This window comes from Quercus robur, chromosome 6, assembly GCF_932294415.1.
Source record: "Quercus robur chromosome 6, dhQueRobu3.1, whole genome shotgun sequence".
NCBI lineage: Eukaryota > Viridiplantae > Streptophyta > Magnoliopsida > Fagales > Fagaceae > Quercus > Quercus robur.
The window spans coordinates 20,009,119-20,028,791 of record NC_065539.1 but is presented as its reverse complement, the minus strand read 5'-3'; the positions used below and the strand labels follow the sequence as shown (position 1 = coordinate 20,028,791).

The 19,673-nt window shown below is 33.7% G+C and overlaps 2 protein-coding genes and 1 non-coding gene across 3 annotated transcripts; 2 read left to right on the top strand and 1 right to left on the bottom strand.

The window, feature by feature from the left end:
* Nucleotides 1–4,071: 4,071 nt before the first annotated feature.
* On the top strand, nucleotides 4,072–11,781 carry LOC126733167 (probable serine protease EDA2). The gene is made up of 12 exons (XM_050436361.1): nucleotides 4,072–4,390; nucleotides 5,229–5,354; nucleotides 5,507–5,662; nucleotides 5,974–6,156; nucleotides 6,761–6,877; nucleotides 7,010–7,063; nucleotides 7,144–7,215; nucleotides 7,561–7,766; nucleotides 7,931–8,025; nucleotides 9,007–9,081; nucleotides 9,992–10,075; nucleotides 11,425–11,781. Exons 1-12 carry the CDS (start codon nucleotides 4,190–4,192, stop codon nucleotides 11,538–11,540), a joined length of 1,485 nt encoding a protein of 494 aa, XP_050292318.1. The 5' UTR covers nucleotides 4,072–4,189; the 3' UTR covers nucleotides 11,541–11,781.
* Nucleotides 11,782–14,339: 2,558 nt separating this feature from the next.
* Nucleotides 14,340–18,450, bottom strand: LOC126733166 (protein CHAPERONE-LIKE PROTEIN OF POR1, chloroplastic). The gene is made up of 5 exons (XM_050436360.1): nucleotides 18,278–18,450; nucleotides 17,487–17,693; nucleotides 17,290–17,393; nucleotides 14,972–15,416; nucleotides 14,340–14,633 (listed from the first exon to the last, which is right to left on the bottom strand). The coding sequence occupies exons 2-5, from the start codon at nucleotides 17,630–17,632 to the stop codon at nucleotides 14,477–14,479; spliced, it is 852 nt and encodes a 283-aa protein (XP_050292317.1). The 5' UTR covers nucleotides 17,633–17,693; nucleotides 18,278–18,450; the 3' UTR covers nucleotides 14,340–14,476.
* Nucleotides 18,451–18,533: 83 nt separating this feature from the next.
* TRNAE-CUC (transfer RNA glutamic acid (anticodon CUC)) lies at nucleotides 18,534–18,606 on the top strand. Its single transcript has one exon. It is a non-coding gene; the product is annotated as a tRNA-Glu (tRNA).
* Nucleotides 18,607–19,673: the final 1,067 nt, after the last annotated feature.

Sequence of the window (19,673 nt, the reverse complement as noted above, 5' to 3'; positions counted from 1 at the left end):
CAAAATCTTATGAATTCTTTATCTCTATACTCTAGTCCATTATCTGTTTTAAGATATTTTATTTTCCTGCAAGTCTGATTCTCAACCTGTGCTTTCTATTTTTTAAATATGCCAAACACATCAGACTTAAGCTTCATAAAATAAATTCATACCTTTCTAGAGTAGTCATCAATGAAATTGACAAAATACTGAGCACCACTATGAGAAGAAACTGATACTGGACCCCAAACATCTGAATGAATGTAGTCAAGAACACCTTTACTTGTATGAGAGCCTGTCTTGAAACTGACTCTATGCTGCTTTCCATACACACAATACTTGCAGAAGTTTAACTTGCATGTCTTCACCCCCTTCAATAAATTTCTCTTATGCAACTCTAACATACCACATTCACCAATATGGCCAAGTCGCATATGCCATAATTTTGTGTCATCAATGCTGGACTTTACCGGAGTGGTGATTGCAACTTTTCCTACAACTATGTTCCCAATCAATCTGTAAAGCGTACTTACGTTCTATCCCTTCATCACCATCAAAGGATATTTGGTAATCTTCATGATTCCACCCTTTGATGAGTATGAATAGCCCAAATCATCTAATACTCCTAAAGAAATTAAATTTTTTAGATTTGGAACATGTTTAACATTACTGAGAACTCTCACAACTCCATCAAACATCTTGATCTTCACGGTACCAATCCCAATAACCGGGCATATAGCTTCATTACCCATTTGGACCATACCACCATTGTAAGGCTTATACGTGTCAAACCAATCTTTCTTTAGAGTCATATGTTATGAGCATGTTGAATCTAAAATCCAAGATTCCAATAGAACATTGTTACCTGACGAAACTGAAAGTAAATTTGCACCAACTTCACTGTCATCTGATGTTTCTTCAGCAACACTAGCTGATTCTAGGGGCTTCTTTCCATTCTTCTTCTCCTTTAAATGATCTTCAACTCTTTACACTGATTCTTGTAGTGCCCTTTCTTGTGACAATAAAAGCACTCTACATCTTTCTTTGCACATGATTTAAACTATGATCTATTTCTGTTGGAGTTCCATCCTCTTAACCTGCTTCTACCCCTATTGCTTGACTCAGACTTTATAATAAGTCCATCGGCTTAAGAACCATTGCCATCTTGCTTCATCTTTATGTGTGACAAGAGAGCACTAGTCACCTCCTCGAGTACTATAGTCTCTTTCCTGTACATCAACGTAGTCACTAGATGATTAAAAGATGTAGGGAGTGACGCTAATAAGAGTAACGTTTTATCTTCGTCCTCATAGTTCACCCCAAAACTTGACAATTAGGTATTCAACATGTTAAACGTGTTGAGATGCTCCAACAGATCTGAACCCTTCTTCATATGCAAACTATACAGTTGCTTCTTCACATACAATTTGTTCGTTAGATTCTTTCTCATATAAAGACTTTCTAGTTTTTCCCAAACCTCCTTTGTGGTCTTTGCTTCTAGGATGTTGTGAATGACCTCATCACCTAGGTTGAGACAAATAGCGTTAGCTGCTTTCTCATCCATCTCTACCCATTCTACATCCTTCATCGTTTCCGGTTTCTTCTCCTTCTCAAGTAAGGCCTTATGAACTCCTTGTTGAATTAAGAGATCCTTCATCCGCCTTTGCCAAAGAGAAAAATTTCCCTTACCACAAAACTTCTCTATGTCATACTTTGTGCTTAACATCTTTACTGTATTTAAAGGATTGAATCATAACCTAGCTCTAATACCACTTGTTGTGCAGATAGCACCGACAAACTACTTACCTCCATGGCAACGACAGAGAAATTTCACTATAAAAAAATAGAGAAATACAACAGAGCACAAAAACACTTTCAAGAAACCCAAATTCCAGTTACACCCTAGCACTTTCTCATAGAAACAATAAGAATAAAAGCTGACTGCCTCTCTTTTCTGTATTTTCTCTTATGCGGCTGCACTTACTAGGTTAATAGAATTTTCAATTTCTCTCTATATATTTACCGTTTATCACAAACTTAATATATATATATACCTATATATATATATATATATTTATTTGTATATATATGTTATAGGTCGGCAATTACTATGAACTAGTCGCTAACCCGTGCTATGCACGGGTACCTGCCTATTTGTAAGGTAGACTAAAATAATTTTATAAAAAATTTAAGAAACTATACCATTGCATAATTTGCTCTTATATGACTTCAATTTGTGTTATAATTTGATGAAGAAGCCATTGCTTAAATGTGCAATGGCTTACAAAAAATTTGTCGAATAGTTTTAGATGCTGCAAAAAAATAACTCAAAAATTCATACATTAAAACTTATGAAAGGCTTATTGAATCAAAACAAAATATATATGACTAAACAATAGAGAAATATAAGAGAAAGATGGGTTACATTCGAAAGAATAATTTCAATTATTGCAAGCTTTTTTATCTCGTAAAAAACGGCTAAAGAGAGTTTGGTGGTTCAAGTATAAAAATTACTATTTAAAAAATACATGAAAAACCATAATATATATATATATATACACTTTAAGCGTTAAGGGTTTTTTTAAAGCCGAGTAAAGGAATGAGCTCTTCTTATATTATTTTCTTCTCCTCTACTTTGTTATATATATATATATATATATATATATATATATAACAAAGTAGAGGAGAAGAAAATAATATAAGAAGAGCTCATTCCTTTACTCGGCTTTAAAAAAACCCTTAACGCTTAAAGTGTTTCGCCATGATGCAATACTCAATCGGACCCCACTCTTCTACTTCAAAGCAATTGCCAAGTGCAGCTTTATATAACTACCAACAAATCACATACTCAAATATAACCACCAATAAATAAATAAAACCATATCAGATCAAAGATCAGTGCAATATCAATTTAAAACAACCATAACTCACATACGAAAACAACAAAGTACAAATCTCAAATCATACTATTATTTTCACAAACCATAGCCGTGTCTGTTAAGAGTTCAGTTCTAGCTGGGTAAGATGCATAGAATTGGTCCACTCTAGAAAAAAATAAATTATTCCATTTAATGGAGATATATTCCATTATTTTAGGTGATAATTTAGGTCTCTTTTAAGTATAGTGGTTGTATAGCACCAAACAACTAAATCAAATTAAAAAATATAAATTATCAACATTTGAGTTTGAGTTTGAGTTTAAGTTGGACTTGTTAGAGAGATAGAGTTTCACTTCTTGTTAAGTTTGAATTAAACAAAAATAATTTTGTTTAAAAAAAATGATAATGATGAGTTTGAGTTTAAATTGGACTTGTTAGAGAAATAAAATTTCACTCCTTGTTAAGTTTGGATTTTTTTTTTTTTTTTTTTTTTTTTGGGAGATACTTGTTAAGTTTGGATTAAACAAATATAATTTTATTTAAATATTGTGCTGACGTGAAAAATTATGAGAGTTTCAGAAATTTCAGTTTTATATATATAGTGCCCGTTTGGATTGCCCGTTTCCTGGCGTCTGCGTTTTTTTCTGCGGTTTTCTCTTTTTTTTTTTTTTGGTTCAACCCGCATTTGTTGACTTTTGCACAGTGAACAGTGCATTCATGCACTGTTCACGGACCCACAAATTCCACTTTTCAGTAACTTTTTCATTAAAAATGGGTCCCACAGCACTATTCACACATTTAAAAATTATTTTGTTACAGTGTTTTCAGTTTCAGTTTTCAGTTTCAGCAAAAATAAGCTCAATCCAAACGGACCCATATATATATATATTTATAGATTATATTCCTAGCTGTATTCGGTCATACTTGACCGACGTACAAATAGTGGGCTTTTGGGCTTAAGTGGCAATTCAAGCCACCCACGTCAACAGGGTGGAAAGAAAATACAGGAAGCTTCCTCTTTTTCTTTTTTCTTTTTTTTAGGGGGAACTTCCCTTTTAAGCCAAGGAAACAAAAATACAATCTCCATTTTGCCGAAGCAACCAATATATGTCATATAACTTGACATTAAAAATAAATCTAACTGGACCGCAAAGGCCCCCCCAAAAAAAAAAAAACAAAAAACTATATTAATTTTAAAACTTTGCTTGTTGGATAAAGAAGAAACAAAACTGTATTTAAGGTAGCGTCTGTTGTTGTTGTTCTCTCTCTCTCCGTGAGTCTGTTGAAAACTTTGAAAGAAAGAAGAAAAGAGAGACAACCTTGGAACCACGATGATGATGAGACAGGAGGAGGGTTCGATGATTCTGCCATGGTTATTGTTGTTCTTATTATTCTCGAGCTTCTCTGATGGATTAGGATTACTCACATCTCATCCTATGCTTGACCGCTTGCCTGGAAGTAGTAGTAGTGGTAATTACTTGACTCAGAAGGAGTTCTGGTTCAATCAGACTCTCGACCACTTCTCTCCCTTTGTACGTTTTTTTCTCTCTTACGCAATGATTATTTTGATAAATTTGTTTGTTTATTTGCGAAATTTTGTAGAACTGGTGAAGCACATTTTGTATAGCTTATACTGTAAAAGGGGTGGGATCAGATCAGTTGTTGTAAATTGTAACTCGAATTGTAGTGTATGGTTTGTTTAGAAATGATGATGAAATTGAATTTTGTGAATTGTGATTAGTTGTGCTAAGAATTGCAGAATTGTGATCATTTGGGGAAAATTTTTTATTTTATTTTATAAGTTCATAATTCAATGATTGCCATGGAGAGTGGAGATTTGAAGCTTGAACGTCTCTGTTGGAAACATTAGGAAGTGGCACTTGAGCTACAAGGCTTGAGTATTGTAAGCTCCTCGAGTACACCTCCGGTGTACCTGGGTGTTTCCTTTTATGATCAATCAAATTCTGTTACTTATATATATGAAAAATGTTCTGTTTAAGATTAGTTTATGAGTATAGTTTACAGCCTTGTTCAATAGTTGGTGTGCTCAAATAATCAAAGTGATTTTTGGCTTTGTAAATTTTAGAATTATCCATCTTTGTCTTTTGTCTGATCTGCACATATATGATACCTCTAAGGAAAAAAAAAATCTTGACAAGAGAACTGCACTTATTTTTATAATCTACATGAATACAGTTTCTAGTTCCTTCCTTTCCTAAATACGTTTTGAGACCTATATAATTATTCAGTTCATCCCTTTTTGTGGTGGAGGCCTCGAACAAAACTTCTCTTCAGATTATTTGTGATTGCAAGTTGGTCAAATATGTGATGTGCATCATGCTCACTCGTAGATTGCACTTGTATTTGCAGGATCACAGGCAATTTCAGCAGCGATATTATGAATTCCTCGATCACTTCCGGCTTCCAGATGGACCTATCTTTTTGAAAATTTGTGGTGAATCTTCTTGCAATGGGATAACCAATGACTATATTAGTGTAAGTTATGTTTTTTAACCCAAATTTTTTGTTGTTGGTCAGACCCTTGCCAAGAGAGAGAGAGAGAGAGAGAGAGTCTATTGTACAATCGAACTTTATGATTCTTGTAAGTATAATTAGGAGCAAAACTTTAAACCTTGCAATTCTTATAGGTTTTAGCAAAGAAGTTCGGAGCAGCAGTGGTTTCTCTTGAGCATCGCTACTATGGAAAAAGCTCCCCCTTCAACTCATTGAAGACAGAAAATTTGAGATATCTGTCATCTAAGCAGGCTCTTTTTGATTTGGCTGTATTTCGTCAGTATTACCAGGCAAGTTATCTTCTCATTTATTAAATAGGCCAGTCAAGGATCAGTTACCTAGAAAAAAAAACTGGCTACCAGTCATGATCCATAAGTCAATACTTCATATTCTAGTGTTTGGCAGTGAAGCATTAATAGAAGGAGAAGTCTTCTTGACATTCTGATTTAGGAGGATAAAATTCTTGGCTTCAATCCATGAAGCCTATGATTTTTTTCATCTCCTTTTGGACCTTGAAAGTTTAATCTTATAGGGGTGTTTCCATGGCCTTATTTCTATTGTCTTTATCAGTTGTTTTGATAGCTTTTTTTTTTTTTGGCAGGAATCTTTAAATTCAAAGTCCAATAGAGAAAATGTTGAAAATCCCTGGTTCGTTTTTGGTGTCTCATACCCAGGAGCTCTTAGTGCATGGTTCCGTCTTAAGTTCCCACATTTAACATGTGGAAGCCTTGCAAGTTCTGCAGTTGTTCTTGCTGTTTATAACTACACTGAATTTGACAAGCAGGTAAAAGACTATGGTTTTTTTTTCTTTTCCATGTGCAGTTCTGTGTACACAAATGAAATTTTTGTTTCTGGAGCTAAGCTTTAAGAATGCTCCCTGTCTTGCTAATTTGCTATTACTTCCTGTCTAAGAAGGACGGACACCCCAAAATTCGTAACATGTCCATGTTGGACACAGACAAACAAGGGACACTCTACACTCAGCATGCATAGCCTCAGTGTGTCAAGTTGAAAAAAAAAAAATTATAAAAATTTATGTTTTTAAAGATTTATATTTGTTATTTCTTTTTTCCCATGAGCTAGAGCTTAATTCGCACTTCTTCTCCCATAATAATGGGATGGAGGGTGAGGTTGTGGATTCAAGAGGTGCATGTGTCGCTTACCAAAAAATACTTATTTAATTTGAAAACTTAAAATAAACATAAAATATGCCTAAAAATAAATTAAATATTCCTAAAGATTTTTTTAATTAATTAATTGTCATATCCCCACTATGTCGTGTCCAAAGTTTTCAAGAATTATTATGTTGCTATGTCTTTTGTCGTGTTGTGTCCATGCTTCTGAGTTTGTTGTTAGATATATCCTTTCAATATTATCTTCTAATGCAGATTGGCAAGTCAGCTGGTGCGGAATGTAAAGCTGCATTACAAGAAACTAATGAACTTGTTGAACAAAGACTTGCAACAGATGCAAAAGCAGTGAAGACATTGTTTGGTGCAGCTGAGGTTTGAGTCTTTTCCCTGTCATAATTGATCATGATTCATGATGTAATCCAAAACATTATTTAAATAGCAGACTTATGAGAATTTTCTTCTATACTCTTTAGCTTGCATGTTGACCTTTATCTGTGTCTGCAGCTTGAGATTGATGGCGATTTCTTTTATTTTCTCGCTGATGCTGCTGCGATAGCGGTAAATATGGTTTCTTTTCCAGCTCTGTTTCTATTTTAAATTTTCACAAACTAGTGATCTTTGTATTTTAAATTTTGCAGTTTCAATATGGAAATCCAGATAAACTGTGCTCCCCTCTTGTTGAAGCAAAGAAGGCTGGAGATGATTTGGTGGTATGCTCCTTTTTTCTTGCTATAGAATATAGATCTGATTCTTTCATTGGGGAATTCTTTAAGACATCAATGGTCTTCTTTTTGGACAATTTATTAACTGCCTTCACTGGTTATGACTAGTTATCACTAGCTTATTAATGGATGAGCTATCCAGATCTTGCTCCCCACACTTTTAGTTACAGATATATGTTTTGCTTTGTCACATGTTACATTCAATTAAGTTTATTCTTTTTTGCTTTGTTCCATTTTTCTCTGTTCAACTTCTTAGCACTGCTGATGTTACATTTTCTTGGCCTTGTGCTCCATCCAGCTGTTGTCTAATGCTTCTAACATTGTTTCATGCAGGATGCATATGCTAAATATGTGAAGGAATATTATCTTGGAAGTTTTGGTGTTAATGTCCAAACATACAATCAGAAACACTTGAAAAACACTGCTGTTAGTGAAGATAGTGCTGACCGGTTGTGGTGGTTCCAAGTTTGTACTGAAGTTGCATATTTTCAGGTGGCACCATTAAATGATAACGTTCGCTCCACAAAAGTTGACACAAGGCATGTTTCTCATCACCTCATTGTGATTAACGTGCCCATTTTATTTTTTGTATTTTTACTTGCCTTATTTAGAGATCATAAAAATTTTAAAACTTTTTGCTGTTGGTTTTGTGTGCCCTATTATGCGCATCTGGGCATGCATTTTGGTTGCTCATAAATGACAGATACCATCTGGACCTTTGCAAAAATGTCTTTGGAGAAGGCATCTATCCTGATGTTGCTGCAACAAATATTTACTATGGAGGCACAAAAATTGCCGGTATAAACTTTGACTTTGCTCCTGTCTATATTTTCTTTCTCAAAATCTCTAGGAAGCATGGATACTTAATACTAGCAGCCATGTCCATATCAGACATGTATCCTATATGGATACCGTGAAGTTTTTCTTTAACTTTTTTTATATCCTCTCCGCTCTCACTCACTTTCTCCCTATGAAACTAAGATGTTCTCAATTTGTTTATTATTTAGACATATGTTTTGTTTGGCATATGTTGTTTATTTTCTGAACTAAAACCTAGCATAACATGTACTTAAACATATTCATTAATATGTTAACAAATTATAGCATGCAGGCAGAAAATTATCCTAAATTTTCATTAATTGATATATTGCTGTATCCATATTGTGTTGGATACATGTCCCATATCTGTAGTAGTGCTTCCTAGGTGTAACCATATAAAAGAGTATTGGACCATAGTACCCATTTGGTAGCTGAGGAGTCGATGTTAGCCCCTGATAGATGGATAGTAATCTATGATTTATGGTTTGGCAACCAATTTATTTTCTTTGCATGTTTTTAGATATATCTAAAAAATTTAAAATCAAACACCTCTCTTTCTCTCTCTCTCTCCAACATACCTATTTGCATGTGTGCATGTAAATATCTGCAGCTTTATTTATTCTCACCTTCATCTCCTAGTAACCAATTGCTGCTTTTGTTGGTTTTACAATATTCATTCATGGGCTTGGGGAATCTAGCTTTTTACATATAATTTTTAGAAGCTTGCATTGTGGGAACTTGAGGGCTGTATGCACTGAATGATAAGTAAAAGTTAAATGTCAGAAGGGAGGTTTAGTATTTATATGAAGGCAGATTTTAAAGAAGTTAGTTTAGTTCACAGGAGAAAATCGATGACTGAAAGTATTTATTTTGTGCATATAGGTGCTGAGATACTGTGATGAAATACTATCAATGTATTCACTAATAGTTCACCTCTTCTCATGAAAATTTAAAACGCAGGTTCAAAAATAGTTTTCACCAATGGTTCACAAGATCCCTGGCGTCACGCATCTAAACAGACTTCATCGACAGATAGTGAGTTTCTAATTTTTTGATATAAAATTACAAAATTATTGTAATAATATGGGAAGTATACTTATTACATATATATATATATATATTCAAGTTACACTGGTGTAACTTTAATTGGATGCGAATTTTCAATTTTGACAAATCCACCATTAGATTACATTATCTTCATATGTTCTCCATGCTTGCAAAATTTCAAGGTAATCAAAGATCATTAGTCATGTTATTAATCAATTATTTAAATTCAAGTTTTTGTAATCTAAAATAATGCATAAAAGATAAATTTATGGATTGAATGGTAAATAACATCCGATTGGCATGAAAATTGGTATGCATGTTAGAACATATAGAACATGTAATCTAACGGTGAAATTTTCAAAATATGAATTCAATAACAAGTTATTGGGTGGTATAACATTGCTTAAAATTATACTAGATGTAACTTGAACTCAATCCTATATATATATATATATATATATTTTTTTTTTTTCCTTAGATGTCAAAATTGGGCCAATTCTTGTTAGAACACATATCTTAAATATAAGTAGTAATCACTGCAGACTTTTTCCTGTAGACATTTCCATAGATGCATCTCTATTATCTGATTAAATCGACAATGAAAAATATTATATATAAGCTTTCACAAGAAATTCTGAACCAAATTTGTAAGGTTTAATATATTTTAGTTAGTTATAAAAAATAAAAAATAAAAAAAAGGGTTTAATGTATTTCAGTCGTCTTTTTGTGGTTCCTGCTTTAGAATTTGTATATGATTACTCTTTGTATGTGAATGATTTGGTGACTTTCCTGCATGTAACAACTATGTGGGTTCGTTTTAATGGTTTAAGGACATTTTGATGTCTTTCCTTTATGATGTTTTTATTCTTTTACTAAATCTGCCTGTTGAACTTTCTAGTGCCTTCCTACACCATATCTTGTCATAATTGTGGCCATGGCACCGATTTACGAGGATGTCCCCAAGCTCCTTTAAACATTGAAGGTATGCATAGCTTGTCTCAGATTTTATACTCTCAATGTCTCATTTAAATTTTGGCCAATTCATGGGTTTTGAAATGGGCTGATAACTTGCATGTTCAAAATGTAAAATTTGATGCATCTGGAATCTATTGCTTCCATAATGGGTTTCAATGGCTGGAAGAATAAGCACATGGTTATCTTTTCACAATTATTAGTTTGACATTGATGAGCAAATAAGTTGCGTGGTAAATTTCGTTCTTGATCAAGATACACATCATAGCTGCATGCATGTCTGGCAAAAAAATTTAAATCTAAATTTTGCATATGATTGGTGGACGGTCATGACACCATCCAAACATGGTATCGAAAAAAAGTATTTTTGATAACCTGAGACAATCTGAGCCATAATCAAGAGTGACAGCCTGTCTCTCTCTCACGTTCCAGATCAGATTAAACTATCTTGGCCTTATCTCTCTCTCTCTCTCTCTCTTGCTTGTTGTCTCACTTGATCGAACTACGGTGACTCAAACCAGTGGTTATCGGTGCCACTGGAAGTGCAATTACTCGCTCCTCTCTCTCAGTTAAGTACAGCTGCCTTTTGGCCCTCCCTCTCAGCCATGATGGCAACTGTGTTTTAAGGGTTTTTTCTTCTTTATTTTAGCCTAGTCTTTTAGACTTCTGGGCCCTCTCTCTCATATAGTTTTCTTTTATTTTGAACGTCTTTGTTAAAAAATAAAACTTAAAATATAGTTCCATTTATTTATTTATCATTACAGTGTGTTAATGCTATTACATAGTGCAGTAGAAGAGTTAGTTGTACTTTTTCAAATTGTTTTTTTTTGTTAGAAGGATTTTCAAATTGTTTTTAGTAGAGCACATAATTGCAAATTTTTAATTATTTCTTTTATTATGAATGGATCCACTACAAAAACACGTTAGAGCATCATCTAAAAATACATATGATTGACCCTAAGGTTTAATTGTGTTTTTGCTTTTAGTTGAATTTTCTAGATATGTTTTTAAATACTTTTAATGGCTGTTAATTATTTCTAATACCTACAATATACATATATTAACTGCCGTCTCACATTCTAATTTTTTAAGAATTGTCACCATGTTTATGTCCGCACTTCTTAGTTAAAAGCCTTCCTATTTAGAATTGTTGCCATGTCCGTGTCCACACTTCTTAGTTAGAAGCTTTCCTATATTGAAGGTTTTGATGTAATTGACTTGAAATTTAACCATTAAATGTATCTAATGTTGCCACTTTGAATGACATTCCGATATAATATGCATTAACGGTCATGCTCATCAACTTTTCCTGCAAATAGTTGATGTTGTCTCTTCTGAAGCTTTGGTTTTTCCCCTCAGGCAATGCCGAGAAATGCAGCTCTCCTGATGCAGTCAATAAAGTAAGGCAACAGATCGTGGAACATATAGATTTGTGGCTGTCACAGTGCCAAGATGCAGCTAGGAGTGCTATCTGATGTTTGGATCATATAAATGTGTAAAATGATTATTTAACTAACCTTGATGTTGTGCTTTATATCTTCTGAGCAGATCTTTATATGCAAATATATCTCAGATATTGCCAGATGAGTTGCAATCTTATGGACATCAAACCTGTATATATTTATAAACAGTAGTAATTTAGAGGCACGGTTGGTATTACTTCTGTAAATTTGTTGTATACCTATCATATCCAGATAAAGGTAATTACTTGGTGAATGTGGAAACAGCCTTTGTAATTAGATGTATGCCAAATTGACGAATCCTTCACCCATGTGTCTTGAATAACTTTTTGAGTGAAAAGGCTGATGTCATAATATTATAGCCAAAGAATGTCATTATAAAGAGATTTGAAACATGGAGTATTTGGAAGTTGGGAAATTATACTTTAATCCACCCATGGTTAACATCAAGTTCAAATTGTTAACACGTGGTTTAATTTTTTTTTTTTTTTTGAGAAACAGTCAACCATTTAATTTTATTCACTGGCTCATGGGTGTAGGGTCCATTTGGATATAACTTATTTTGTTGAAACTAAAAACTGAAAACACTGTAACAAAATAATTTTTAAATGTGTGAATAGTACCATGAGACCTATTTTTAATGAAAAAGTTGCTGAAAAGTGAGGTTTGTGGATCCCATGACTGAAAAGTTGATTAAAAGGTGTGGAAAAGTTGCTGAGGTGTGCACTGTTCACACTATGTTAAGTCAACAATCACGGCACAAAAAAAAAAAGGCTGAAACGCGTGAAAGTCCAGATGTGGACGCAAAACGTATAAATAATCATATCTAAACACATACTTAATGTACTTCAACATATATATTTTTTGATAGGTAAATAATGCGGAGAGGGGGAGGTGAGGTTTGAATCTTAAACATGAGACATCAAAGAGAGTGCTAATTAATATCATTGGGCTATTCCTTTAATTAGAATGAGATTGTTATTTTATTTTTAGGGTTTTCTTTGTTTCAGCACATCCATGTGTGGATTGTAATGATATGGGATTAAAAGTATTAAAAGTTGTGATCAAGCGGATAAAGTATACCTTTTTAAATCCTGGATTGGCAATTCAAACTTTACTCAAATCACGTGGTTATAATATGAACCCTTAAAAATTATTTTGTAGAACGTGTAAAATTTCTCTATAGGATTACCCTAGTGATATTTGTGGGTGTGTGTGCAAAAGTATGGTGGGCAATGAGTAGGTGACTGGGTGCACCACAGTAGGATTGCTCTAAGTAAGAGATAGGAATGTGTAAATGCTAAATGGAATTTAATTTTGGGTTTCTAATTTGATAGCTTCTTCGTACAGTAGAAATCCCCTATCAGTTGGGCAAAATGGGCATTGGCGTTCAACATTTCAAACAAGTTTACAATATACCAAATATATATTATTTTACAAACTCTGATACAGTAGTTCTTAAATATACTAATTTACTGTTCACGGTTGCTATAAGAAGTTTTAGCAATATCAACACGGGTAAAGTGCAATTTGGGTGTGGTTGGATGTAAAACAGCAATTTGATGAAATTGATGACATATACATGTCTAGTTTTTGGTTTCTGCTATCCATCATGTATTTGTTCGCATACCATAATATGTTTATTAGATTTATTCTAACCTTAGGTCTTTAATTTGTAAATTTTGGCTATCCATATATTTGTAAAATTATTACAATTTATGTTTTTTTTTTCAAATTGTGATTCATTCTTGGATCTTGGAACATTAGTAAATTCAAATTGGAATCCAGAAATTATAAATTTTAAAAAAAAAAATCTTTAGTTACGTTAAGTTATGTAATCTAATCTTTTAAAAAATTTAATCTTTAGTTAGGTAATGTTTTTGGTTATCCATGTATTTGTCAAAAAAGTAAAAGCTATTTTAATTGGTTCAAGTTGGAATACAATAGATGGTGTGTTTGTGATTTTTTTTTTTTTTTTTTTTTTTATAGGGTGAGGTCCTAAGGGACTTTTAAACATCATTTTAAAAAGAGAAGAACATTTATAATTTATGTGAAATTGATGAAATATACATAAATCATAATTTTTTTTTAGAAAACATAAATCTTAGGTTGCATGAGGAACTAGAAATGATTTTGTTGACTTGATATTATCATGATATATTAACATGATTAGAAGTGGCCACTTTAGGCACGAGTTGTTTTGGAGTTTGGTTACTTGGAGAGATGGGTTTCTATGGAGTAGATGAGGGGTTTTTGTTTTGGCTGTGGATGGGAGTCTGCGCGTGGGTACTTTGCTTTTGAAGAGGGAGAAAATGGAACTGCGTTATTTCTCTTTTATCTCGGGTGTGGTCGGTGTGGACTGTGGACCATTTCAGGCTTTCAAAGTTTCAGATCTATATTTAGATTCCTATTTATATTTTTCTCAACCAAAAACAAATCCTATTTATTTATTTAGCACATACAAATTTTACTGCTATAAATTAAATCACAATTTTTGTCACAATTATTTACAAAAATTATGGGTCCTTGTAAAAGTGACAATCAATCATAATCTATCATATAGGAATAATTGTGGCTTAACTTGTAGTACTAAAATTTTTGTTTAGTATAAAATCATATTTTACTTAACCACTTTCCAAAAATACCAAGGTTAAATAATCTATTTAATAATTAGTACCACTAGACTCTCACTCAAACCTGACCAGTATCTTTTTCTAGTTTACACGCTTTCTCCAAACAACAAAACATCCATTTCCATAAAACTTTTCTTCCTAAACTGAAGGCTCATTCAACAAAATATTAACACGACAGCCGGAAAGAATCAAAACTGTATTAGAGATACACACAGTTCTATTAAGCAAAATCAGGGAATCAACAAACCAGCTACAAAGAAAATCTGGTGATCTCCACTCCAAAAAGAATTGAGGCCTTGTAGTAATATATAATTGGCTCTACTTAAGATATGTAGATGAAATCCAAAGTAGAACATAGGTTATTAATGAACTCATCACTTCAAAACTCCTCGGTCCTTTAAGTAAAGGTACAGGAGGAATCACAGCCACCATCAAGAATGTTCCCAACAGCCATGAGAAAGCAAAAGATCCAGCCCTGCAACATAACAACAAATTTTATGATAAGGATCTATGTAATATTTCAGCTTTAAGTAGCAGGGAGATTCAAGAGGGCATTTAATTTCAAAAGGGAAGACCATAAGCTGATCTGGAACGTTTGCATAAACAGGGAAAGCTCATGACATTTAAGATAATCATGAAAAACATTAGCTCATTATAGAAGCATAAACCATGACATTGGGCTCAGGACTAAATGCAATGGTTGGTACAATACAAATTTTCTGTGAAGAAAATCTCACAACAATGACCTAAGTGATTAACAGCAGGAACATTCCAATATTCCATGTTTAATTAAACAGATACTGTTCCACATACCCGTAAAGAAAAGCTCGGATTTTGCTCTTCAACCGATCGTATATAAAATACATGGTAGCCAGCAGGGAGATTGCAACCTGAAGGGTCGGGCCTTCTTCGGTTGGGAAGAAAGCAGTGAGAACCCCAAGCACTATAAATGCAATAGATGTTTTTATAATGAACTTTGTTGATGGAGTTCGAAACCTATTTGTAAGAGCCTGAACAACACGGGACTGCCTGACTTCTCTGACCTTTTTTTTTATGTCAACTTTTGGGTTCTTCCTATCATAAAACTTCTGCAAAATTATTTTGTCATGGGCTGACTCAATAGCATCCACACTTGGTTTGTGGCCCGCATATTGACGAATAAGAAAGTTTCTTGCAGCTTGAATTTCATCTTCAGAAGCCTCCCTGCTTATTCCAAGTCGTTTGTATGGGTCCCTCACATTAATTCTAGGAAAGATAGCTGAGCTTGCAGAAAAGGAGAGAATTTTAGAGTCAATGGTGCCAAATTGTTACAATATTTAGTGAACCAAATTAAAAGAATATGGTCAGCAGCAATAAATCAAAAAAACGCTTACAATGTGAAGGTTTGCATCAACTTAATGCTTAAGGAACTAAGAGCAAGTCCCTAGTTGCCTTACCTATATTTCAGCAAAGGGAAGAGAGAAAGAGAGAGAGAGAGTCATTCATGTCTCCATTTTTTTTTTTAATAATTGATAAGAGTAGAACCTAAAATCTATCCCAACACTACCCACCCTAAACCACCTAAGCTAAATCCCAGAGAGAAAGAGTGAAACATGCTTTCTAAATTCTAATAAATTCCATGCAGAATAGAGCAAGTATGGTGACATGAAAGAAAGTCATACTGGTGAGCCACACCAATAAGTTCAACAAAGGCAATCCAGTCACCCAACACCAAATTTCTCAATACAAGAGCAGCCCACAATTTATCCAATTATAAAATGTCAGATGCAAAAACAGCTTAGGCATGAATTCTCAAAGCAGCTCACTAATAGGAACATTTACTGTTGAAATTGCCTCAAATTCTTATTTTCACTTGGTTTGGATTTTCTTGGGATGAATGAAAAGTCTAAAAAGTAATTTGCTCTTTCTTGTCCGCCAAAGTAATAGTATTGAAGCCTTAAATATAGATAAAAATATAAAGGGAATTCTAAATGGGTAGGAGAAAACACTCTTAGAAGAACATGGCTGAGTTTTTTCAAAGAGTAGTTTTAGTCCAAGAGGTCCTCCCATTGGGGAGGAGAGAACACTCTTAGAAGAACATGACTGAGTTTTTTCAAAGAGTAGTTTGATAGTTCTTTGGGCTTGAAAGATACTCAGATGTGTGAATGAATAGTTTGCCAATTGTTTTGAGTGAGAGAACACCAGTGAGTGCATTGAGGTTTTGGGCTTGTGAAGTGTCAAGTTTATGAGTACGTAGTGAGTTTGTTTTGGGTGTATTGGGACTTGGGTTAGTTTATGCTTATGAGAGGTTTTGGTGTGTTTGTGAGGTTTGTGCGAGTGTGATAGTTTTTTTTGTGATGTTTGCTTGAGTTTTTATAATCTATATTGTGGATAATGGATTTTGGTTAACATTGCCCATAGATACAGGCATGAAATTGGCCAAACCACATTAAATATTGTGTCCTATGTACATGTTTTATTTTCTTGTTCATATGAATGTGAATTCCAACATTTATACTATCTTTTTTACAATGCTGAGACATATGAGGGAAAAGGCAGTGAGAGAGAATTTCCTTGTTTGATGAATGCAGAAATAGAAGGAGAGAGATTGTGTATCATAAGAAAAATATGTGAATTTCCAATTTTATCTTCACTTAAACCATTTAAATTGGCTCAGTAAGAAAATAGCTTCAATCTTCTCTTCCTTTCTATTTCCATTCCTTCCTAACCAAACAATGTCAGAGAAAGGTGGAATCCACTCGTTTCCCCATCCTTCCCCTTTTTCCCTTACCTCTCCACCCTTCCTACAAAATATGTAGTGTTAGATATTAAAGTTACAACTGGTCAGTAGCCCAATAACTCCATCAATCGCTAATAAAATATGGCTCAGTAAAGCTCCCAGCCTTACAAGCAAACACAGAGGCAAATGTCAATGCTTCACTATGCACATCATCTGGTCAGGACAAAATTTTAAGAAGGTCATGAAGGTTCTCATGAGCTCTTCCACAGAAAGGTTCACAACAAACATGCACATTTATTTATTATTTAGGTTTACAAAACCATGGCTTGCAATAAACCTTTATCCACTAAGTATAAATCCCCATGGATAACAATAACACAATCATCAACTAATCAAGAAAGTGAAAGATTACCAGTGGGTTCATTTGGCGTATCACCATAGGAAGCATCCATTGCACACTTGATCAAGTAAGACGGTCGCATTCTGCATCTTTGTCTAGAACCAACCCAGTCAGTTCTGTTCGGTCACAACAAGGAAAAAGCATAACAATGTTATAGTAGCGTACAGCCCTCACTCCAAGTTCAATAGTTGGTAACAATTAAGAAGTACCTTACTAAACGGAGAGAATCAATCTGTTGTTTAGGCTTCCCAGGACTAGAAAGCACAAAAGCTCGCCTATTCAGTGAGCCCGGGCCACATGAAGGTATCCGGAGACAACATCTTGATGGACTAGCAGTCAATCCAAACACTGTCATCTTTTGGCCTAAGTTGCTATTGTCAATCTATGACACACTAACTAATACCGCAAACCAATGGCTGCAACATATAAACAGAATCGGCCATATCAGATTGAGTAGACAAAACAACTTGAATCAATTAAAATAAATATATAATAAGGCTCCTAAACTTTAGGCCACAAGCGATTTTAGTCCCTGAAGTTCAAAGTGATCAATGTAAGTTTATGTTCTGAAAGCGATCACATCAAACTTTACGGATTAAAATCGATTATGAGCTAAAGTTTAGGGATCAGTAGTGTATTTTGGCCTAATAACACTGCATTATAAGCCCAATAGCAACAAGAAATATCCAACCTAGTAGAGTAGTAATTATAAAAAAGCTTTTTTTTTTTTTTTAATCAGTAATCATAAATATAAAAGTGAAGATAGTAATCTACAAAATAAAATCTAACTTTCAATCTCCAAATAATTACAATCCAAAAACAGTAGCCTCTAGAACCCAACCAACAGGTAATAAATTCGATTATGTTTGTGTGGTTTTGCAGTGGAATGGAAAATAAAAGAATGGATTTAACCTAAGAGTGAGTAATTGAAATCCGTGAGAATTAAAAAAACTCCAAATGCGGAAATTGAAGTTTAAAAAACAAAAACAAAAAAACATACCTGCTCGGCGTAGAAGAAAGATAAAACAATCAATCTTCTTTGTACTATATGAAAACAAAACAAATCGCTTGTGTGTTTCTAACGGTTGGTTTGTGTTTTTATGTGTTTCTGTAAGAACGGATAGGAGAAATGCCCAGCGAGCGAGGAGTTTAGACAGACACAGCACTAAAACCCTGTTCTGAGGAGTGTCAGAATTTAATTTAGTACTCAAAGCATTTGAAATTTATATTATTTTTGGAGTAACTCAAACAACAAGTCCGTTGTAGTCTAGTTGGTTAGGATACTCGGCTCTCACCCGAGAGACCCGGGTTCAAGTCCCGGCAACGGAATTTAATTTAAATTTTTGACTTCTGCCTTTTTTAACTTTTTTTTTTGGGTGTTACCGGCTTAAAAGCATTAGGAATGTATGGATCAAAATTTTAAAACACGTTATCAAATAACTATTTTTTTTGGTAATACCAGCTTAAAAGCATTTCATTCTCAAAAAAAAAGCTTAAAAGCATTAGGAATGTATGGATCAAAATTTTAAAACACATTATCAATCAATCATTTTCAATTGTTCACTTACTTTTTCATTAAGTGAGAAAAGGGATTTGACATTTGAATCTTAATCCCCATACAAGGACAAAATGCTATTAAATCATATGACCATTGACAAAATTGTTTACTTACTTTTTACATATAAGTTGAAATCATTATCAAGTGTATCTAGCCTTATGTGAGGACAATAAATTATTGGCCAAACAAACATTACACCCAAAAGAAATTGTCATGGAGCATGAGGGTTAAAATTTGGAATTAAAGACACTAGCATTTTTTTTTTTAAGGAAACTATATGCTCAATTGTTTATAATTGTTTGATTATTTATTTTTTGAAGTATAAGCAGAGAAATTTGACCTCCAGATCTTAATTCCACAAAATAGGACCAAATGTCATTAGAACATATAGTTTTTGAAAATATTCACTCACTTTCCACACAAAAAATGAAAACTACATAAGATGTACCTAATTTTATGTGAGGACAACCAATCCTTGGCCAAACAAACTTTGTACACAAATGAAATCATCATTACGCTATCAAATCAACTATATGCTCATGTTCCCATCAACCCAAAAAAAAAAAAAACTATATGCTTATGTAGCATCTCCGATTCTCCATCATGAACATGATGTTTATGACCACCTCTCGTCATCTTCTACCACACTTGTACCCAAAACATACCCCTTCGTTTGTTTTTTCTCCTAGCACATTAGCAAGCTACATTCACCCTACAAATAAAAATGAAACATGAAAAAGATTCACACCATTTTTGCTGTCTCCCCCACTACAAGACTTTCTATCTAATTGAGGTCTAAAAATGAGCCACAAGAGATGCACCTTTATTAAGCCCAACG

Excerpts from the sequence above, each read along its gene's own strand:
- LOC126733167 (XM_050436361.1), top strand. The coding sequence starts at position 4,190 with ATGATGATGAGACAGGAGGAGGGTTCGATGATTCTGCCATGGTTATTG. Across the intron at positions 6,157-6,760 it reads ACACTGAATTTGACAAGCAG|ATTGGCAAGTCAGCTGGTGC; the intron begins GTAAAAGACTAT and ends CTTCTAATGCAG. Across the intron at positions 9,082-9,991 it reads ACAGACTTCATCGACAGATA|TGCCTTCCTACACCATATCT; the intron begins GTGAGTTTCTAA and ends TGAACTTTCTAG.
- LOC126733166 (XM_050436360.1), bottom strand. The coding sequence starts at position 17,632 with ATGACAGTGTTTGGATTGACTGCTAGTCCATCAAGATGTTGTCTCCGG. Across the intron at positions 15,417-17,289 it reads TACGCCAAATGAACCCACTG|CTATCTTTCCTAGAATTAAT; the intron begins GTAATCTTTCAC and ends CTGCAAGCTCAG. Across the intron at positions 14,634-14,971 it reads ATCCGAGCTTTTCTTTACGG|GGCTGGATCTTTTGCTTTCT; the intron begins GTATGTGGAACA and ends GTTATGTTGCAG.